Genomic DNA, 24290 nt, shown 5'->3' with positions numbered 1-24290 from the left:
TGGTGTCCCACCTGGCGGCCTAACCCAAGCGCGACCTGGCAACCTGGCCCAGGCGCAAACTGGCGGCTTGGCACAGGCATGAACTGGTGGCCTGGCCCAGGCGCTGAACTGGCGGCCTGGCATAGGCGCCAACCTGGCGGCTTGGCACAGGCGCCGAACTGGCGGCCTGGCACAGGCGCCGAACTGGCGGCCTGGCACAGGCGCCCACCTGGCGACCTGGTACAGGCGCTGAACTGGCGGCCTAGCACAGGCGCCAACCTGGCAACTTGGCGACCTGCGAGACTTCCCACGATCCTTGAAAGTTGGCCCACGTACCGAACGATCCGGAGGGTGGTCAACGTGCATGGCGGTTGCCTCAGGGAATCTCGGACCACTTAGACGACTTCTCGGAAATCTCGGATGTGGTGCATGAAGCCCACGCCAAACTATGCCTATATAAAGGCACCGGCCCCAATGGCATAGGGGGCAAATAAGCATATTCTAGCTCTCATACTTTGTGATTTTTAGCTCGTTGTCTACTCCGAGAGTACTGACTTAAGCATCGGAGCGACCTTACCAGATTAGCCACCCTGGGTCCTCTGACATTGATTCCTTGCAGGTCTCTAAAGAATTATGAAGCTCAACAATCAATTCAGGTCGCCACCAGGCAACTCGACACCTAATAAGCAGCTCGGCACTCTGATCAGCTCGTCACCTAACTTGCCTATCTCAACCCAGTCAGCTCGACACCTAACCTGCCCAACTCGGCCCAGTTAACTCGGCACCTAATCTGCCCCCAGCTCGGCCTAGTCAGCTCGACATCCAGGTCCTCATCCAACAAAAGTTCACTTCGGCCTCTGAGTCACCGACCACTTGGAAGCAAACCAAATGATGAGGTACTTAACACAAAAAATTGATACATCACCAAAAATTGATTCATCACGCACATTTGATTCTTCTCATAGTTTTTTTTTTCTGTTTTTTTGTTTGCTACTCGTGTTAAATCTAGGATTAATACTTAAGACAAAAAAATATTAAAATAAAAATTGAAAAATATCATAAATAGATTAAAGAATGAGGGCACCTCATTACAGTTGTTATATAGTTTCCCCTTATTTTTAAGTATGTTATTAGCTATTTATTTAATCAATTCCAAAATTATTTTCCATTTGTAGGAGATAGAACACAAGGGGAGTCTGAGAAAAGGCTATGGCTCGACAATGATGAGCATTGAGCTACTGATATTTATAGAGAAGTAAGCTATATACACTTGGCAGCCTTTGATTGGTTTGTGCAATTATAGATAGAACAGAGATGATGATAAGTTACAGTTATAGATAGAGTTTACAGAAGTTTATCTTGAGGAGTGAGATAACAAGAGTTTATCTCGATGAGTCAAGACTTATCGTGACCAAAGAGCTTTGTGAGCTGTAGCTGTTATCCTTAACACCCTCCCACAAACTGAAGGGGGGTGCTGCAACCTTCAGTTTGGAGTGCAGTAAGCAGAACCGGGATGAACTGAGAGGCTTCGTAAGAGCATCTGTTGTTTGATCCTTGCTGGATATAAACTGCACCATGATACATTTTTGTTTTACAAGCTCATGTACAAAATGAAAATCTATTTCGATGTGCTTGGTGCGAGCATGGAACACCGGGTTGGCAATGAGATAGGTGGTGCCCAAGTTATCACACCACAGAATAGGTGGTGGGATGAAGGAGAGTCCAAGTTCAGTAAAGAGTGAGCGGAGCAAGACCAACTCAAAGGCACATGTGGCTAAGCACCGATATTCGAATTCGGTGCTAGAACGGGAGACTGTAGATTGCTTGCGGGATGTTCAAGATATGAGGTTATGACCCATGAAAATGCAGAATCCACTTTGAGAGCGTCGGTCATCTAGGCACCCAGCCCAATCTGCATCAGAGAAGGCCTGTAATCGTAGAGTGTCTGATGGAGAGAAGTGGAGACCAAAGGGGAGAGTGCCTTTCAGATAGCGTAAGATCCTCTTGGCGACCATCCAATGTTTCGAGAGAGGATTGTGCAGAAATTGGCATAATTTGCTTACAGCAAAGGCAATGTCAGGCCTTGTGAAGGTAAGATATTGCAAGGCACCCACAATACTACGAAATAACAAAGGATCAAAGATTGGACCACCAGAGGACTTACTGAGCTTGCAAGAAGCAGACATAGGGGTGGATATAAGCTTGGCACCATCCATCTTGGCACGACGTAAGAGATCCATAGTGTATCGCCGTTGGGAGAGAAAAATGCCAGTAGAGTGCCGATGAACTTCCAAACCAAGAAAGTGATGAAGATCACCTAAGTCCTTAACAGCAAAGATGGAGCTCATGGATTGAATGAGAGAGGCGATGGACCCCGTATCAGACCCAGTGACCAATATGTCATCTACATAAATGAGAACCAAGAGGATGTGATTATCCCAATGTTTAATGAAGAGAGAAACATCAGCCTTCGACGCGGAGAAACCATTCTGTAGAAGAAATCCCATGAGTTTGTGATATCAGGCCCGTGAGGCTTGCTTTAGCCCATATAACGATTTTTGTAATTTGCATACATGGGATGGGAAATCAGAGTGAATGAATCCTGGCGGTTGTTTCATGTAGACGGTTTCATGAATGTCCCCGTGTAGAAAAGCATTTTGGATGTCAATTTGACGAATGGGCTACTAACACGAGACAACAAGTGAAAGAACCACTCTAATAGCAGTTGGTTTAATTACTGGGCTGAAAGTCTCCTTGAAATCCACCCCTTCATGTTGATGAAATCCTTTGGCCACTAAGCGGGCTTTATATTTGTCAATAGAACCATCAGGTCGGTATTTGATGTGAAACACCCATTTGCAACCCACTACATTCATCTCGAATTTATAAGGCACAAGGGTCCAAGTGTTATTCCGGAGTAAGGCATCAAATTCGGCTCCCATGGCTTTTCTCGAATTTTCATTCTTATTTGCATCAGAAAAGCAAGTAGGTTCAATGAGGGAGTCAGTAACTGCAACATAAGGTGGCACGTCGATCACGCTCTCGTGGTTCCTAGGTCTATCACTTGGTCTTTACCACCAGATTTCCTTTGTAATGTTATTTCCTCTTATGTATTAAACCACTGAGTTGAATTAATGATTTTGCTAGAAGACATAAAGAAAAAGCTAATATGAACAGATTTGGAAATGGAGCTACAGAAACTTACCCAGGCCAACCTATTCAATAAACAACAGTGTTTTTAACATGTAATCACAATTGATGGTTGGACCATTTAAAAAATAGATCTTGGATCAAAAGCTAAAAATGGGGATTTTAAGAATAAAAAGTGGGGGTTCTTCTGGCAAAATTAGCAAGGCACGGCACTTTGGGACACATACATCTTGAATAGTTATACAAAATAAAAAAAGAAAAAAATCACCCCAATTGGATAATAGGGTACAAAGTTATGGGTATATATATATTTGCTTGTTTATATATTTATATAACCAAATCGGTAATAATATGTAAGTATAACCCATGACCTAGTGACCAAGTCAAATGGATCAATGGTTCAATTTCTAGCTAAATGGGTTTTGACCAATTTAACAAATTTTGGTCAATGTTTAGAAAAACTAAATCCAGAAAAGAAACCAAGTGATAGTTCAAACAGTTCAACTATCTAGATCAATGACAGGTTGAAAACATTACTTTTATCCCAAACCATTCCATTACAAAAAAAAAAAAAAAAAATGTTGGCTTGGTCAATGTACTAGCAATCTAGTCAATTGAACCATTGAATTGTTTTACCTTGTTTGCAGGTCATGTGTCATGTATTTTTTTTTTTTGCCTTTTCTTTTTATTCACATTTTTATTCAAAAATCCATACCTATCACACTCATTTTTCGTTTAATATGATGAATATATACTAAATGTTAATCATTTTAACATATTTTATTTTATTTTATTCATGATATCATTGATTGAACCCTTTGTTCCAGTAGAACCACTCTTAATTACTTTTTAAAACACTAATTCCTATTTGGCCCAATGTAAAATCAGAGTGGACATAAAGCAGTATTGCTCAGAGGGTCACGATTTTACTGGTTAACCTATAATTAGCTTATTCAAACCGTGAAAATCATCATTTAACCAGCAGTCAAAAAGGTCGCCACTGGGTCACCGGTTCAACCATCAGGTCTGGTCCAAGTCTTACAAGATAAGGTGAAACCCAAACAATGTGAGAGTGAGACCCCCACGTAATCATTTGAGTAATCTGAATTCTGAAATTTGATGAGTGTTAAAAAAGCTAGGAGTTGTACCTGAGCAGGCCAAACAAAAAGGTAAGGCCAGGTAAAAGAACAAGAATCATGTTTAATTATGGAGAAAGCAATTAAAAATCATTTATCTAATAACCCCATAATGAAAGCAAAAGGGCATTGATTCACCGTTTCCCAGAAAAAGATACAGCATGCATGCACGTACGAGAATTCCACTCAAAGGGTTTGATTGATTACTGAAGCTGCAACCAAAGAGGTAACGAGTTATCCCCGGTGCAACAAATTAATTTGACCGACATATTAAAAATGTCTCCTCCGACCCCTCCTTTCCCTTTTATTAATTCGTTTTCATGCAATGAAATAAAGCTACTTCAAGCGCAAGATTAGGACCAGATACGTTAAAAACCCAATCCACCACAAGTGTTGAGATAGATCCGGCCGGTCCCCTTGTTTCTTGCAAGTGTTGAGATATGTCGCTTTTTGTATTCAAGAATTAATGTAAATGCTGAGTTAATCGTTCTTGATGTATTAGGTCTAATTTAATTTATAGTTAAAATGATACAAAATGAAAATTGAGGTCACTCTGGTAACTGAATACAAAATTATGACCTTCCCCCACGTTTCAATCCATACATTTTTTAGTGTGTAAGTTGTGACCCGGTGAGATTAGACTGAATAGATCAATGACTCAATCGTTTCAATAGATGGATTTCTGAGTCAATATGGGGGTTTTATGAAAGTCGAATATAGAACAGAGACTGGACGACGATTTGGACAGTCTTATGGTCTGAGTCAATATTAATTAATGGGTTGAAAACATTGCTTATAATCGTGCTTAAGGTTTAAACTTATCATGCCTCTTTGATTTTTAATTCAATACATAAGTTTGTTAGGATGGATTCCTAGGTAATGTCATTGACTTTCCATCACTCTTTCGATAAGACACAATGCAATAGGTATCAACACTTTAAAAACTTTGATACCGAAACTAAACATACGAAACGATACGATACGATACAATGCATACGTATCAATAATTTAAACTAAACTTTGATGGAAAGACAAAAGGCCCAAAGTCATTTCTTTCTAAATAAAATGATTTTTTCTTGGTAACATCATTTGACTTTTAATTAAATAAGAGAATGCATGTGTGTTTTACGTATGGCCACTCTCTCTTATTGGTTCTGCTATTCACATGGACGCCCCCAAAGAACATCTCAACCATGTAATGTAGTGGGAACATCTTTAAAATAAGTACAAATACGGGAGATGTTCCAAATGTACGCTCAGATGACCGTGTGAATTAAAAGAAAGGGCACTATGTTATATTCCATAAACAACATGAAAACTTAATTTCGGGTTCTGATTATATCCACAGTGAGAGTAAAGGTTTCCTACCGTCTCCTAGGCACAGCCCTCTTTTCTTTTGGCCACGTGGAAGGTGACATATGGCTGATTCAAACTGTTAATTAGACAAGCAATTATAGAACTAAAATTGGCTATATAGGCCTTTTAAAGTTGCTGCACAGCTTGATTATAACATTGTGGCCTAATTATAAGGTCATTTAATTCATATAATCAATAAATTAAATAGTGATCTCTCTCTCTCTCTTATTATTATTGTTAGCCTCCTCATATCATATCCTCTTGGTAGTTGAATGCACATCATTGGAGGCAAACCAATAAGTTTGATGATTAATTGATCCTGTTAATTAATACTTGCTGCTTAACAGAAAATTATAAGCTGGCCATGTGAACTATAAATCATTGACTAGATAGCTATAAATCAATGCCAGGTTATTATTATTAGGTACCATGTGCACAAGCATTAATGAGAATGGCATTTAGAGCTAGCTAGGTTGTTGTTGAATGTTGATGTACGTACCAGGGAGTAATCTTCCCTCCATGCTTTGCTTTAGTTATGTTTGTAATTGTACTTCTTGCTTAATTAAATATAAAGGGGCTTGACAATTAGCACTTCCTCTTTCTTTGTTTAATTTAAGTCAATGATCAGCATCATTGCTAGCTTTCAATGTCCATTTAGGCAATTTCTATTGCATTATAGAGGTCGCATTCAACCCTGCAATCTATTCAATCTTGGAAAAACAAAAGAATTGGTCAAACAAATGCATTAGAATCATTGCTTCATTTAGATTTCCTAAGTCGTAGTCACCTAATTTCAATTGAGCTTGATCCAAAATCCACATCCAGTGGAAAATCAAAATCCACATTCCAGATTATTCTAATTCCCAATCTTATTCCTGTCTGAACCAAACAAAAACTATGGGAATAGATCAATATTTCAATTCCCATTGCGAAGGATTTCGATTTTGATTTCACCAAACAGACCCTTAATCTTTGGGACTAGCTAGCCAAAGTTATTTGAAGAGAAATGATATTTTGTTATATCTTTAGCAGATCAAGGCAGAGTAATGTTCAAGGTAGTCTTGATCTGTGAAATGCTTTTCTAAATTTTCTTTTATGTTGCTTGTGGAGATCAAGGTGTGATGTTTGTTGACCTACATGCCAACACAACATCTACCATAAACAATTATAGGAACTGAAAGTTATTTGTCTGTGAGACAGCATAGGATGGGGGAACCCTAAATTGGAATACTGTTGACCCTAGAGAGTTTATTAGATGGCAAGTGGATTAATGCTCAAATTAATATATTAACACAAATATACGACCCACTGAATTTAGGCTGGAAAGCCTAAGATAGATTTGGGTATGCTGTTGTCTCTTCCTTCTTTCAATGTACCAAGTAATGAGCCATATATTGAACCAATTGGATTACAGACCACTCAATCAAAGTACTTAAGAGCATGCACAGAAACATTTTAGGTTTCTGATTAGCAAATTAAGTAATTGGATTTTGAGATACTCATTAGGCTGTATTTGGTTGCAGTGCAATTTTATTTGCACCAGTACAAATGCTTGGGAGTACAAATGAAAATAATGCAAATTCGGGTTTAATTTTGTTTTGGAAATTGTGAAATAAAAATAACTCATAATTTATATTGAAATCATTTGCATTATCATCACTTTGCATCAGTACAAATAAATTTGCATTGCAACAAGCACATCATCCTCTAAGGTTCCACGCTTACTGCCTTGAGTCAAAGTGCATTGGAAAAGTTGATAAATTAGGCATTAAGATTAGAACCAAAAGAATTTCATTAAGTCAACTGGTTCACATGGGTAGAGATTAAGGTAATCCAGCCAACTAAATTCAACTAACCTATTATAACGGCATTCCTTTGGTTGCGGACCAAACACATCACCACATTCGATGTATTACATGAAAAGTACTTTACTAAGAACTATAGACACTATTAAACTAATTATAAGGTGAATTGGGGGGCTTCTTTTTTATTAACAATATATACGAAATAGTAATGGAGATTTGTGTTTAACAATTTCTTTAATTTCAGTTTGGAAGTAGTACAAATATAAATATATAAAATGCAAAACCTTGTATTTATATTTGTACTCCTTCCAAACCGAACCTTATTAATTAATTAAGGTGGCATAGAAACCAAGATTGTATGTTCAGGCCTCTAATGAATAGTTGGGCCTGAAAATGTAACTGAGATGGGCTGGGCATTTTTAAGAACCTTGCCCATCTTTTGCCTTTTTTTTTGTACCTCTTTTTTCGCTTGTAAATATTAAGGTGGTCACACTATTCCTTTAGGCCACATAAAGGACTAGTGTGCCTACAGGAGATCTTTTTGATTGATTAAAACCCAGCATTTATTATACAAATACAGAACGTAATGTTACAAAAGTCAAAGAATAAATACATTTATGTTGTATGTGTCCTACTAGCTAGGTATCTATGAATGAATGCATCTCTTTCTGATTCTATATTTTCGGACATAAGAAATTTTATCCATACTAGAAAAAATATTAAATAAAAATAATAAATAAATAGTGGGCTCCACCATTTCTATGGCTACTTCCCCTAAATAGCTTCTTCTCTTATTTACGGTGTGCTTGGTCCCATGGGCGTTTATTCAATAAATGTTGTTATATAGGTGGTACTTCAATAGTTTCCCTCTCTTGTTCTTCCGTATGCATTGAGAATGGTAAAAGTGGACTTCGGTTTTTGCGCATGCGTACCGTTTAGGAAAGTTATTTTTTAAAGGTTCCATAAACAGATAGGTGTTTTTTCACTGTTATGCTGATGTGGAATCTAGTTGTCATAAACGATTGTAATTATTATCTTTTTCGGTTTTATAAATAAATAAAATACAAACGTTGAATGAAAAAATGTAAGTCGAACCAAATACATACTTAATCAATGTTATTGGTAATTTGTACAGTTCCTATTCTTTGGTTCTACTATTCACAATGAAATTAATGTATCCATACAATAATGGGATTTAATTATAAAGGTTGGTTAAACAACTAGGTAGTTGATCCTATTAATTCAATCTTATTATAAGAGTGGGAGAAGAATCTTTCTACTTCATAAATACTATATACAAGTTTGTATGCACATCAACAGTTGTGATTAATAACACTTTAACTTGATGTACTCTAATTTATGTGCACAACCTGATTGAAATTTGATTGAATATAAAAATCTTAGGCTGCATTTGGTAAAGATAAATTTCAGTCTTGAAATTCGTATTTGTATCCATCATAACCAAATAAGTCTGATAAAAATACAAAATTAGACTAACTTTGCATTTTGAAGACTAATTTCAAGTCTTATATCTATGAAGATATCATGGAATTTGGTTGGTAGCACTTTGTAGCTGGGTTAATATATGAATTCTCAAACCCTAATTAGTTGATGTTCCTTCATTGGACCACACAAAACTTGAGTTCATAAAATACAATACAGACAACCATATTAGTAGGATTGTGGATTTATGGGGTTAGCTCCAAAACTAACTAGCATGATCTCTCTCCTATTGACAGCTGGTTGGTTCGACCAAACCATAAGCCGATCCGCCTGCATTGGCACAAGATGATTCTGCTGGTTGGTTCTGATAAGTTAGCTTTACATCTTCCAATTTGATCCCGCTGCATGGATTCTTCCAACTACATTTGAATCTCACTGCGACTTGTGTTGCCGGCGTTCCTTGGATGCTTTTTGTAGTTACTTCACTGATTTTTACACCTGAAACCTGCAAATTTTTTTTTTTTCTTTTATAATTTTAATGGTGACAAGAGTTTTGGAATGAATCAGTTATTAGACCTGTTCATGGGCCAGGTATCCCAATGGGCTAGCCTTACCTGGCCCATTTATATTGGGATTGGACATAGTTTTAGGCCACACAGGCTTGGGATTGAACTCCAAGCACCAGGTCCGATTATTTTCAGGCTGAATTTGGGATTTTTCAAATAAGTCCAGCTCCAAACCGAGCTTAGGTTTGGGCCTGGGCTTTAGACTTTATATAAGGGCCAGATTCAAGGTTTGGGCCTGGATTTGTTAATAGAGAAGTAAAGCCCCGTCCGTCATGTGAAATGATGGGCCTGGAGGCCCAATATGAAGCCCAAGTCATGAGCTCATCGAGGACAGTAATTCTGGTCGATTACAATAGGGTTTTGGACATTCTTCATGATGACGTCTTTGAAAACGATCCCTTTTACAAACCCATACCTGGGCCTTCCCCATGACTTAATTCTATAGTCGGGGAGAAAACGGCCAAGAAGAGTGAGAGAAGAAAAGTTAGGACCTTCAGCATTTTGGATTTTGGTTGAGAGAGAGTGAAAGAGATCAGATGAAATAGCGGTTTGGGGGTGGGGAGTTATTTATAGGACTATAATTCTATTGATGTGACTAGAAATTGGCTGAAATCCAAAGAAATACGGCACCCAAATTGAAAATATTCTCAATGTAGTTACCCCTTACCAAACTCCCCTCTTTGCTTTTGAATATTATGAATTAATGCCTTCTGTGATATGTGTTTCCTTTTACATTTCTTCCAAATAGATATTCTGAAATTTTACTAATTAATGAAATGGGGTGATGTTTAATTGTCCAAATTTATGACAGAAATATTAATCAGTCCATGCATCTCTATACATAATATATCTCTTGTTTTTAATTTGTTACTTAACAACCTTCCAAACCAAACTTGTCTCTAACCACCCTGCCCCAAATGAATAAATAAAAGAAAGATGAGAAAACAATAAAAAGGTAAGAGACATACCCTACTCCCACCTGCCTATCCTTCTACTTCAAGACACACTTCACATGTGAGTGTGTGACATATTAGATGAGTGACATTAATTTAGGTCAACTGAGCCTTAGGAGAGTAAGAATGGTAAGTGGTAGGTCAACCTGAGCCTAACTTTTGCCCAAGGAGAAGGAGGAGGAAGAGGTCTAATTAATTGACACTTCAATTCTCAAGCTATAGGATATCGCACATCCATTTAATGATGACCATCAAAGGAGTTTCCACCGTTGATCTGGCCCTTAAATCACAAAAGGACAAAAATAAAACCCCATTACCTCTATCAATTTGCACCCAAAAAAAAACAAAAAAAACTCTGTAATTCAATCCTAGAAAAGGAAAATCAAAATTACAAACCTTGGGGTCAAAAAATAATTTAAAATAAAAATGAGAAATGGATAACCACTACAAATCCAAATTTTGTGTATGGGAAAATGGAAAAACAACAAAATATTACTTTTCTTCTAAAAACAGCTTGTTGGGTCAACTAAACCATAGGCCACTCCACTTGCATTGGTGCAAGATGATTGTGCCGTTTGATTGAGATAAGTAAGCTTTACATCATCCAATCTGATCCCTTCACATGGATTCTTGGGGCTACAGTCAAATTTCAAAGCCACTTGTGTTGCAGATGTTCCTTGGATATCCTTATATGTCACATTACTGATTTTCACCCCTGAAACCTGTAAAATTAAAACGTTGATTAGAAAGCTTTGAAACTTAAATGAATTTTTGGGCCTATATATAGGCCCAATGACAAGCGCCTAAGGGTTCCTTAGGCTAGCTGTTAGGTGATGGGGCAGTGATGTACCTGATCAGGGCAGTTTTCTCTTCGAGGGCAATAGTTCTGATCAATTATAATTGGGTTGTATACATTCTTCATGACGATGTTTGTAAAGAGGACATCTTTAACAAATCCACGGCTGTCCCTTCCCCATGACTTAATCCTGAGCCCATTTTGAGTACCATTGAAGATAGCAGTTTTAACTGTCACATTCTGAACGCCCTCTTCTTCGAGGTCCTTGGCAAGGCTCCCAATGCTGCAGCATACAAACCCATGCACACGTCAACCTCACTTGATCGAGTTCATTCATAATATACCAAGGTAATTAACAAGTATACACCAGCCCTTACTGATTAACAAAGCTAACCTGATACCATGTCCAGGCCCACATGCAACATGCTCGATCCACAAGTTTGTTGTACCAGGCCCAATCGATATACAGTCGTCGCCGGTCTTGATGCCGGAGCTCATGATGGTGATGCCCGTCGACAGTTGCACATGGATCCCGTCGGTGTTAGGGCTGTTTGCTGAGGCTGTGACCATCACTCCTTGGATGAAGACATTTTCACAGCCATTGATCACAATGTGGAACATCTGGCTGTTTACAGATGATAATCCATTGATGACAATGTTCTTTGAGTTCACAATGGTTAGAGTCTGCATGCATGGTTGATATAGACAAAATCATCTGGTCAGGCAGGTCAAGCTCTAGTTGCTTGCAAGTGAATAGTGGACATTGGGGACTGGAAATCGCAGTTTTCTTTTACCAAGGAACATAGTATTAAACAATGTATAAACAATGGAAAAAGTATATATATATATATATATATTTACTGCTTAATTTGTGCCCCCAGTAGTTAAAGCTTTAATTTTGCATTTGGATGCAATATTGATTTGGTTGTTTTGATTTACTGCTTAATTTAACCTACCGTAGCTCCTGCTGGGCAACCCTTGCTCACAGCCTTGCAAGCCCACAGAGCGCTGCCTTGCCCATCAAGTGTTCCTCCATTGACTGTAACACCACTCACACCCTCAAACCTAATCCAGGTTCCGGCACTGCCCAGGACAGTGTAGTCCGATGGGGCGACGAGAGTCCCGTCGATACGTATCATGATGTCGGTGTTCTTGCAATTCCCACCAAAGGTTGCTTGCTTCAGAGAATATCTTCCCGGCGGCACATAGATCATGGCCGGGCTGACTGAGCTGCAAGCCGCTGCCCATGCACTGAGGAACGCTTGGGTTGAATCTGTCTTGCCATCTGGCATGGCTCCCAGCCTGACCACATTGTAGATTGCATATACTGGTGAAGGATGGAATGCAACAAAGAAGAAGAATGAAAGAATTGGAATTATGGGGTTCACCATTGTTTTTGTCGAGGGAAGGGTAGAGACTAGAAATAGAGAATTTGGAGTTAACGGTTGATTGAAGAAGCTATTGATGTTTTGGGGGGGGGGGGGGGGGGGTTATTTATAGGATTCAATTGGGGTTTGAAAATTGAAATCCAAAGCAATTATATTGTATATAATTGATATTAATGAAGGAAAAATAAATTGAAAAGGAAAAGCAATTGAGTCATGATTCATGAATGTCTACACGTATAGGAAGCTTTGAGCGCAAGATGAGGAGATGCAGCTTATAAATCTTAATTTGCCACTTGCATAAGTTTGTATATGCTGTGCTTTTATCGCATTTCCTTTTATTATTACTAATTATATTTTAATTCAATTATCGAATAACCAAATATACAAACTAAGTGTAATCCAGCATTAGATGCACTTAGGGGCTGCAATCAGGTTGGGTTAATCTGAATCCGATCGAACTAATGAAATCTTAAATCTGAATCTGATCCGAAATATAGACAAATTTGGGAATCTCAAACAGCCCCAAGTTTTTTTTTTTATCTTGGTGGGTTGATAATTATGCAAATTAATCAATATGGAGATTAATTAGCAATTAATTTCAATCTCATTTATGCTTTCAGTTCTATTTAATTTTCCTCTTGAAGTAGGCTGGCAAAGAACTTGCTTAATTAATTAGGAGGAGAAAGAAAGAAATAGGCTGGCCACGTGAGTTGAACAAAAACCATCATTAAATAGTTATTTAGTAGCCCACCATTGGATCCAATATGAACAATAAATTTGCATTTGCATTTGTATTTGGATTTTGTATTGTTCATCTTCATACAAGGCAAATTGTACTTTTTTTTGCATCCACCAATATGTAACTGCAGTCTAGAGTTTTGTGATTGAAGGCATTATTACATTAATTAAATTGACACCATTTTCCTATTGAATTTGATACTGAAATCTACTTACCAAAAAATTTATATCAACCACAAAACACACACACAACACACACATATATAAAGTTATTTTTTTCCTGTATGTATTTATTTGGGAGATCTCAATTTGGGTCAGGCCAGGCTCAAATCAAGCTAGCTAGAGCTACCTGAGTTCTCTAACCAAGGCCCAGCTTGAAGCCCAAAAACTCGGGCCCACAGGTTGAGCCCACCTAAGCTGTGGCCCTAGAACAAAGGTACCTATTTGTTGAAAACATTGTCAAATGCAACATATATATGATCGAGATGAATTAATAGTCAATATTTTTTGCGTTCTTCACATTCATATAGACATGGTCTATAATTTGGTATCTAATTAAGCATCTAAATTTATAAGTCTAAACTGGAGCAAACCTTATGGCCTCTTCCTTGCTGAGAGTATGGATGTATCCTGTGAATGATGGTGATGATGGTGAATGTTCTGGGGTGAACTTATCTAGCTTCAAGCAGCTATATATTCGATTCTACAATATTATTCAACTAATTGGGTTTAATTTAAGCAACCACAATTACATGGCAATCACTTATATATTGGGCTTTTTATGGCTTATATCAAAAAGTAGGGTAAGGGAGCACCTGATGGCTTTCTAAGTCAACTGCTTCACATGGGTTAATATTATAGGGATTGTTATCCTATTGATTGTTAAAAAACAAAGGGAAAACGATTTCATAAATGGGTGCTCTAACGGAGAAGTTGTTTCTCAACAATTTCCACAACTAATAATAGGATATGTTTGAACAAAATAAGTTTATATGAATAGATGTAAATGGCTGTCCATAGTGAATAGGATGAGTTCTGAAGTTCAAAGCAGAGAATGTTGGTTTTGACTCTCTGTTATACTTCGACTTTTTTAATCCAAACCATAAACTTTCATTAATATAAAGTACTAGTAAAGATTGTACACCATAAACCTTCATTTGTAGCTACCGTATGTACTTGGTTGAATGATCTGTATTCTGTAATCCAATTAGCACTACAATAAAATTAGTTTACGACCGCCGGCTTTAATCTAAGGCGGCGGTCTTCAGCCCGCCCCCTAAATCTCTGCCAGCTTAGGTCAAGACCGCCGCCTTAGGTGGCCGGTTCAAATTGCTCTGGAGAAGTGGTCACACCAAGCCGCCGGCTTAGCATTAATCAGGCGGCTTAGATACCAAAAGACCACCGCCTTAGATTTCTGTCATGCTCTGTCGTGTTCTTAGGCAGTCCGAACATGACCGCCACCTTATGTGTTGTTTGTAGCTAAACCGGCAGTTTCATGACCGCCGGCTTAGATCTTTTTTTTTTCATTTTTTATTTATACTAGATTTATTCTAATATTTTTTGGTCATGTTGATGGCTAACCTAGCGGACATGACCTCCGGCATATACCTATTTTTTTCAAAAAAAATGCATATGCCCACTTAATTGCAGCATTTTTGCGGTACCTGAATTTTTTATTAATCTAGCATTTTCATACCTGTTTAATACAGCAAAACCATTTGATGAAACAATTTAAAATGAAATCTATTAATTCAAAGATTATATATTAAAATATCCAAACGACATTGTTCAAATACAATATCCAATTGACATATAAATAGTACAATAACTTAAAAAAATAATCAAATTCTCTAATAATGAAGCACATCTTCCAATGCAAATCCACTTAACATATTGGTTGAACCTGCAAATCAAAACATATAAATATTAGAATTATATTTAAGTATTTTAACTATAAAGATAGGAATAGTAACTAAAATTTACATGGGCTGAATTCTAAGCAATTAGTGGTGGAAATTTTTAGTTAATTTAATTAAGACCAGGATTAAAATGAGAAATTAGTTATCTTGACTTGTTAAGAAAGAAACAATGCAAGGCCAAGCCAACTAATATGAATCATGCATACTTATATAGGAATCTTTCAAGAGAATCTGAAAAGTAGTCCCCAATTAGGAGATCAACTATTCTAGCTTATGACAAAAAGAAAACCTATTCTAGTTTATGGTCTCGGTTTGGGATGGATTGTATGACAAAAGGGAGAAAATAAGGTCTGCGTACTATAATCATGCTGAAAATACCTGGCTCTCTAGAAGTTATCTCTACAAATTCATCAAGTGTTCCTGCAGTAAATGCTTTGTACTCCATACTTGGAAATTTCCTTAGTTCTGTTCTTCTGACCACTGTGTCTCACGTCTCCAAGAAGGGTGGCCATCATAAAGGATGGATTATGAATAACCTCAATGCGTCTCATTTGGATTACTACTATGCATTCATTGGAGTACTGAGCCTTCTGAACTTTTCTTCCTTTCTATGAGTAGGTTCTATGTTTATAGAGCAGAGATCTCTGATTCAATGGAAGTGCTCAAAAATGGCCATAGAACCCTCTTAGATCCTGTATTCCTCACTATGCAAGCCAGTCACTGCCGTAGCATACAGCCTAAGCAGGATGTCTGAGATAATTGCCCCTATAAGAACAGTAAGGCTGATACGAGATAGACCACAAGATGGGAAGACCATGGAAAGGCTGTTGACTGAAGGTGATCTGGTGGTTTGCCCTGAAGGAACCACATGTAGGGAGCCATACCTACTGAGGTTCAGCTCTCTGTTTGCTGAATTGGTTGATGTTCCTGTAGCAATGACTGCATGTGAGCATGCTCTATGGGACGACAGTAAGTGGGTTCAAGTTCTTGGACCACATATTCTTCTTCATAAACCCAAACCCTAGTTACCAGGTTCAGTTTCTTGGGAAGGTTCCTAGACAGCTAACATGCACCAGGGGAAGATCTAGTTATGATGTAGCTAATCACATTCAAAGGCAGATAGCAGATGCTTCGGGGTTTGAGTGTACAACACTTACAAGGAGAGAAAAATACATGATGCTAGCCGGCAATGAAGGGGTGGTGTATGACAGTAGTAAAAGCCCTCGTTTAAAGCACATAATATCAACACTGCATGAAAGAGAACAAAAAGAGAAATAAAAACACATTTTAAACTTTTTGTGATGTAATTTTTGTTGGGGTCTAATATATTTACCAATTACTACTGTTTATCCATGGAGATGTGGGGACCATGGAATTGCTTTTACTGCTGCAGTGTGCTCGCAGAATTTAAGCACAGGCTGTGTGGAATGTTGATTCCAAACAAAAAGCTGCATAGAGAAAAGAAGGCAGGTTTAAAAATTACAATTTTCCATTGCCATAGTAAATTATCACATGAAGAGATGCCAGTAAGCATCCTAAGAACCAGGAAGTACAATTAATCACTCGCTTCACTATCATTTCCTCCATATGCTAGCTCGCAGTTATCGTAAGACCACTTCAGTCCACAAACCTAAATCAGAAGAAAACTTTCAGTCTAAGAGAATTATTATCTGTCATAAAATATTCAAGTATCAACTTAACTAATTACATACTTATATCATTATAGCTACTAAAATGCATTCCCTTATTCAATTCTCTTCTATGTATTTCTGCAAGTTGAGCTTGAACTCTTCAATATTGAGTTTGATAACTTGAATTTCATCAGGATCCTCAGAAAAAGCATCCTCAATATCACTTTCTGTTATTTCTTTACATTCATGTTCTGGTGTTGCCGGTACTTCAATAATGGGTTCACAATCATAGGTTTCAGAGGTTGCTCCTGATACTGGGCTTGGCACTGGTGGAGGTAGTAGAACTGGATTGGTACGCACATGTGGCGTTTGATCAGCTACTATGGGTGCAGTTGAAATTACTAGACCCTTCTCTTCCGGCATTGGTAAGGCAAGCTGTGCACTGCATCCAACAAATTCTTTCAATCATCTAGTGCATGAAAAATATGACATGCATCTAATATTGTTGTCATCATTGTTGTCCCCATCTCTCTATCTCTATAGGTAGAATTACAAGGTCAAAGAACAACTTGAGGTGTTTGGATGTTATAGTCTATCCAGTCAACAATGGTACCCTGCTTAGAGAAATAATTTGGATTAACCACCCTATAGGAAAGTTCATTGTTGATAAAGAGAGATGGAGCATCTAACCTGGTCTATCACAAGGACTGAGAGATCCTTCATAATTTGAGCAAGCTCATTCACTGATTCCACAACCTGTGAATAAATTTCAGTTAATTAAAAGAATAGCACAAAGTTTCACAGACCAACCAGGCCAGAGCTAGTGCAGAGTTTCCTTCTACCTGTCTGATCTCCCTCTCCCTTTCCAGTGTGAATGCCTTGCTCTTTTTTAGCTTGGCCATTTGGTGATCATTAAAACCTTGAATATAAAAAGCATCCACTTAGATCTTTGACTAACTAACCTTTTCTCACACAGAATTCTTATTAACACTGCTACTTTTACAGGCTAAAATCTTGTGAACTAAGGATATTACTAGAGAATTTACAAAGAAGAGAAAGAGATTACCATATCAATAAAGTCATCATTCTCTACTTTAGACTTATCATTCAAATCCATCTCCAAATCAACCCATCTTGACCCTACACCAGAAAGGTAAGTAATAATTGTTATTCATAAAATCTCATAGACAGAAAATCCCGAAAGTGTGCAACATCTCAAATAATAATTATTAATTATTAATTTTTTTAACCAATAAGTTTTCATTTTCCTTCTTTACTTGAGAACTTCTATATCCAGAGCAGTATACTTGCAGCATGATGGACCCCATAACCTACAGATGCCGGGATCGAAACCTAGATCTGATCAAAGAAAAAACTCTTTTTTTTTTTGATGAATAATAATAAGTTTATTGATTCAGAAGCAACTTTAGAGTGAGTTCATACATCATCCCAACGAGAGGCACGAGCTGCAGCCCCTCCTTGAGTCTTACAAGTAAACTAGGAAAGAAAAACAATAATCACAACTGAGCCCAAAATAATTCTTCCCTATTTACCCCTTGCTTAGCTAACACATCTGACAAAGTATTTGCTGATCTCCCCACCCACTGTACAGTGACCAACATATTCCTTGTCAACCAACTAAATTTCTTCATTTCATTCTTGTATCGCCACATAGCCTCTTCAGAATTTTTTAACCAACCCACCACCACTTTGGAATCCCCCTCGATTATTAAGAGTTCTGCCCTGATGGAGTTCCCAATTCCCAAGGGACCTGAGTAGAGCAACAAAATCTCTCCCTTCTCATTTCTCAAAGCACCCCCCACTCCGGATAATCCTGGATTACCCATGCTGCTTCCATCAAAGTTCAACTTTATTGAGCCTTCGGGTGGAGGAGACTAGCTTGTAATTGATTTGTCCTTTAAAGATGAGCACCTTGCTACTGCTGACCAATTTCTCCAAAGGTCATTAAAGGAGAATTGATGGAAGGTTTCCAAGGTCTTCAGCCAATGTATTGCCCTGTTTAACACACAGTCTTTCAAATCTTCGCTGTTCCTTTCCTTGTCTTGAAAAATTCTGAGATTCCTTTCTTCCCAAAGAGTCCAAGTCAAAGCAGCACGAGCACATCTCCACATAATTCTCCCTATTTTTGTAGGCCAATAAAAGGTAGAATGGTTGAAGAGCATGTGAACTTCTGCTGGTAGACTCCAACTACCCCCAAACAACGAAAGTAGCCAAGCCCAAAGGTCTGTAGAAAAAAGACAAGATACTAGTAGATGGTAACAATCCTCACCGTGAGCTCTACAGAGGATACACCAATTAGGAGAAATACAGAGAAAAGGTCTTCTCTTTTGTAGGTTGTCTAAAGTGTTTACTTTCCCATGGAATACCTCCCAACAAAAAGCCATAATTTTTGGGGGGACTGTCCTGCACCAAATTTCTTTAGACGGAAAGGGTTGGTGAGAAGAAAGTTGAGAGATGGACTTGAAGAAAGAAGCACAAGAGAAAGTTCCAATGGGCCTAGGAGTCCAAACTCTCTTATCTGGCTTGGAGGGATCCAAACAAACCTGATTAAGACAACCAAGCAAAATAGAAAGAGACTCAATTTCAGCATCCCTAAGTCCTCTACGAAACCCAAAATCCCAAGTAGGATCTAAGGGTGTTCCCAAAGGTGAAACAAATTTTGAGACCACCTCGTTTTTGTACAAAGAAATAGAAAAAAGCGAAGGGAACAAGTCCTTTAACGGTGAGTCTCCTACCCAAATATCCTTCCAAAAAAGAACAGAGTTGCCAGAACAAACTTCATACCTGATAAAATTGAGGAATTGAGGAAGGGTGTTGTGAATAGCCTTCCACGGTGCTGCTAGGTTAGCTTGCCTCGATACACTAGCATCCCATCCGTTCTCTGACCTCCCATGAATGCTTCCCACCACCTCATGCCACAATCTCTCTCTTTCCAAAGGCCATCTCCACAACCATTTCCCTAACAGAGCTTGATTCTTTCTAATTACCCTCCCAATTCCCAAGCCCCCCTCTTCTTTACTTCTGCACACAATTTCCCAATTAACCAAGTGATCCTTTTTTTCTTGTCCCAGCTCCCATAAGAAGTCTCTCATCAACTTCTCCAGTTTCCTGGCTTCCCTAACCGGTATCCTAAAGACAGACAAATAATAGGTAGGTAAGTTAGCCAAGGTAGCTCTTATTAGGGTAATTCTCCCTCCTAAAGAGATATAGTTCCTCTTCCATGAGGCTAATCTCTTCTCAAACTTTTCTATCACTGGGGTCCAAAATCTACTCTCCCTAGGATTTACCCCTAAAGGAAGCCCTAAATATGACATAGGCCAAGTAGAGGTGGAACACTCAAGACATTCCGCAATAGCCTCGACATCCCCTACCTCCAAATTTATACCCGCTATGCAGCTCTTTTCCAGATTTATTCTCAAATTAGAGACACTTTCAAATCCTTTTATTATCTCCTTTAGGTTTGCTACCTTTTCACTAATACCTCCTTCACAAAAAATCATTAGGTCATCTACAAACTGAAGGTGGGTGACGGGGACTTGGTGTCTCCCTATTCTCCAACCCCTAATGGCATCTTCGCTGTCAGCCTTAGTAATTATCCTACTAATCACATCAGCTACTAAGGTAAAAAGGAAGGGTGAAAGTGGATCCCCTTGCCTGACACCCCTGCAAGTTGGAAAAAAGAAAAAAACTCATTCAAACCATTCCATTTGAACACCCCAGATTTCAGAGTTCAAAAAAGACAAAAAGTACATCTGGGTTAGTACCAAAGTCTTTTCCCACCATTTAATAGTTCTTTTTATGGGTTTTATTGATAAAAGGAACACAAAGAGTCAGGAAGCAGCTCCGGTGTGAACTGTGAAGAAAAAACGTACCAATTGTTCTCGGACGGTACACAAATTAGGCTGTTACGACAAGTTGAAGGAAGAGAGAGATGAGGAAGAAAAGAAAACATATACTATAATTTACAATAAACATTGAACATACATAAAATCAACAGAAACAAATGTATTTACTTCTCCAAACCATGAAAGGAGATAGTATTTGTATTTATTAGTGCAACTGAGTACCTTTTAGCTAAAAGAGTAATTTGGTGCCATCAATTTCATTTATACAATCAAGCTCTGAAGTTTCTATGGGTCTAGATATGCTAGAAACAACAAGATGTGTAATAGTTGCTGATACACCAAATCAGAGATTTGCATTTGGAGTCTGATTGAATGTAAGGAAAAAAAATTAACGTATTGATCTCTGAATTGGTGTATCAGCTTGTTTCTAGTAGATCTGGTCTCTATTGCTTGACATGAGGTAAAATCTCAGACTAACAGTATGAGGATGCAAGTTTTAATCTGGACAACTCTGTATTAAAATGCCAGAGGTTAGCTCTGTATCCAGTCCACCCCATCCTAAGAACCCTAATAGCCAAGAGCAACAACATTGAGTAATTATAACCTAGAATAGTAGTCAAGCCCACGTTTTAATGAAACCCCTAAAAAAAGTTTCTTCTTTGAGTTTTATATCAATTCACTCAGCCAAACCACATTGTCATTGCTTGAGTTTGCTACTTTTGTTATCTAGCCGTTCTTTCCAAAATACACAATGAATGCCATTTTTCCTATAAATTGTCATTTCCTTCTTTAATAAATTCATGATGTTAATATTCAACAAATTATGGACTATTTTAATAATATACTTTTCAATAGAATGATAGATCAATCTTGTTTCTTCATCTGGCCCAGTCAGGATCCCAGAAATGCACCAGATTTTGGTTCCCGTTTCCATGTCATCCATGCAGCCAAGCTTTTAAAGGTAGGGTAGATTTAAAATTCTGCTCACACAAAGGAAATTTCCGCCATCAGACTTCCAAGATAGCAAGAAACTTCCCCTGTGCTACCATACTAGCGATGGATGATTCAGGTATATTATAGATGTTCCCATCAAATCTTGACCTGATTAACCTTTAAGCCTCAAACCTATAGTCATTACAATCTATAACACCAAGAGCCCACTCTTCACAATTCTCAATTGATGTAACCAGGAACCAGTGAAGAGATGCTCATGCCATCGTTTAGATGAAGTTCTCAAACAAATAATTACAGGAAATACTCATTATTATCGGTTTTTGTGCAGTTCTACCTATATTTTAGATTAAAACGAGGGACAAAGAAAATATGAAATGGATTTAAAAGGCAGCAGATATGCAAAATATATAAGCATTTGTTAATGGAGTCAAATTTCCTAGGAAAAAACATCTAATCATTATGAATCAGAATACAGAACCACATTCAAACCAATCTCATGAACAACGGGTGCAAAACATTAACACAGTAAAGGCTAAAAGTAGAAAGCAATTTCTTCTTGTGTGAAGTACGTCCACTTTCATTCAAGCATTCAATAATACAACGTACAGACTTGGACTAATTGCTCTTCACACAATACAATCCCTTTCGGCTCTATGATCTTTTGGTTTACAACACTTTCTCCAGCTGATTGTATATACTATATGAGAATCGTTGCTGCAAATAGATTGCATCAAGGAAAACCCTTGCAAGTTTGCTTAATTTAAATAGATAAGAATAGTGATTTTCTTTCAGCCCTAATAGTACCCAAAACAATAGCAACCATGTCATGAACTTAGTTAGAAAATTTAAGAGCAAGGTTCAAAATGTTGATACCCTAGATATATGTGGTTTTCGTGTACGAGAGTTTTGACCCACTAAAACGAGTTTTGAACCATTGAAACTCTTGCTTCTAATTATTTATTTTGTTTTGACAAGCTAACAGTAGATGTTATATGGAAGCTGAAACTTTTAAAAATCCACTAAATTATTATCAAATTATAAAAAAAAAAAACAAGACAAAATACAAAATAAACAATTGAAAGAAGGCTTGGAAAGAAGAAACCAAATGAAATCCACAAAATTCCAGAACAAAATTGTAGGCCCATACCTCAATTGATTAAGTGTCAAAATCGTCATACTTGTAGCAACCTCAATTATTGAAGATCAATTCGAAGATAGCAAAACCTGAATGAACTGAGGATGCTTCAACAACAAATCCCACACAGGTGTTGGTCATGCCCTTCCATGGCCTCGGCTATGGCTGCTCATTAAGAAAACGATTTTGGCACTATTGATGATATAGGATTGAATGGCTAAAATATCGATCTATTATTGAACCTCGTCGACACATATCATGTTGTGGTACGATGAATCTTTAGTTGGCGTTGTATGGTGGAGAAGAGAGAAACCTAATCGGACAGATCGAAGAGAGGGAGAGAGAGAAACTTACTTGCCGGATGTTGTTGCCATTTGGATGTCGTCCAGTGGTACAAAGTAGATTAAGAGAGAGAGAGAGAGAGAAAGGGTGGGATAAAGAAATGAGAAATAAAATATAAGAGGAAGAAGCGAGGGAAGGAAAACTGGGGATCTTTCGCTCTTCTTCTCTAGCGGCAATCACCTTTCTACCAATTATAAAACTGCCGCTACTATTCTATTTTCCTGTAGTGTACCTTAACTATGTATGTCTCCCTTCACCACATTATGCCCTGAAATGGGAGAAATCACAAACAAATTGAATCAACCGCAAAAATGTGAAGAAGAACAAGAAGATTGAGAGAGAGACAGAGACAGAAAGAGAGAGAGAGAGAGAGAGAGAGAGAGATTACCCTTCATCGCTGCCACTATTTACAAAGGTTCTGCAACAAGCTATTTTGGTTGAGGGCGGGAGTGTTGAAATGTTATTTAGACCGGTTCAAGTTCCGTCCAAGTGTAAAAACCGCCATGCCAGTTATAAAGACCGCCACCAAGTTTCTTTTTTTTTTGGTTTAATTTTAGTTTTGTAGCCGGCGGTCTATAAAAGAACGCCACCTTATCTCTCTTTATAGCGGCGGTCCTCCTTACATCGTTTTTCTTGTAGTGTAGTGATAAATTCTCTAGGGTCAATATTCCAATGTAGGGTTCACATCTCTATGTTGCCTAACAGACAAATTAATAACTTTAGCAATTTACAGACCAAGACTACCTTACAACAACCAAGGTTTGTTCATGGATATACTTTGCCATGATCCGCCAACAAGTATTATAGAGTGAAGAAGGCCACCAGAATTACTAAATGAGACAAGGAGAGCTCCAGTAAAGGAGCTGTGATGGGGTGTGACCAAGTAGTTCCTTGAGCTTTCTTTGACTGATAAGATTCCCTTGAAACAAGTCCTAAATGAGTTCATATTAATAAGGACCTCTGCTCGCATCCCAGTCCCAGCGTGGCGCCGGACTCCAATTGCATCATCATACATGACAATGAGACTAAAACCCAAACACACGTGAAAATGAAATAGAGAGTCCGCCACTCCATGAAGAAATTCAAGAATACCTTGATCAATTGGGCTATTACCCAAGCTATCAAGCCAGACA

General features: G+C 38.0%; 1 protein-coding gene and 1 long non-coding RNA gene across 3 annotated transcripts; both read right to left on the bottom strand.

Moving 5' to 3' along the window:
* Window positions 1-10891: 10891 nt before the first annotated feature.
* LOC104591199 (polygalacturonase-like) lies at window positions 10892-12575 on the bottom strand. The gene is made up of 4 exons (XM_088900319.1): window positions 12141-12575; window positions 11579-11868; window positions 11239-11467; window positions 10892-11110 (listed from the first exon to the last, which is right to left on the bottom strand). Exons 1-4 carry the CDS (start codon window positions 12573-12575, stop codon window positions 10892-10894), a joined length of 1173 nt encoding a protein of 390 aa, XP_088756445.1.
* Window positions 12576-15077: 2502 nt separating this feature from the next.
* LOC104591105 (uncharacterized) lies at window positions 15078-23972 on the bottom strand. Of its 2 annotated transcripts, XR_016076505.1 has the most exons (11): window positions 23546-23967; window positions 23170-23425; window positions 22828-22980; window positions 17927-18000; window positions 17703-17779; window positions 17551-17616; window positions 16942-17302; window positions 16783-16859; window positions 16563-16677; window positions 16387-16477; window positions 15078-15213 (listed from the first exon to the last, which is right to left on the bottom strand). It is a non-coding gene; the product is annotated as an uncharacterized LOC104591105 (long non-coding RNA). The 2 variants fall into 2 exon arrangements; XR_016076504.1 differs by having other exon boundaries at window positions 22828-23425; window positions 23546-23972.
* Window positions 23973-24290: the final 318 nt, after the last annotated feature.

This window comes from Nelumbo nucifera, chromosome 1 (genome assembly GCF_055504915.1).
Source record: "Nelumbo nucifera cultivar China Antique chromosome 1, China Antique-T2T, whole genome shotgun sequence".
Lineage (NCBI taxonomy): Eukaryota > Viridiplantae > Streptophyta > Magnoliopsida > Proteales > Nelumbonaceae > Nelumbo > Nelumbo nucifera.
The sequence above is the reverse complement of the archived record's forward strand: the minus strand, read 5'-3'. Positions and strand labels throughout refer to the sequence as shown.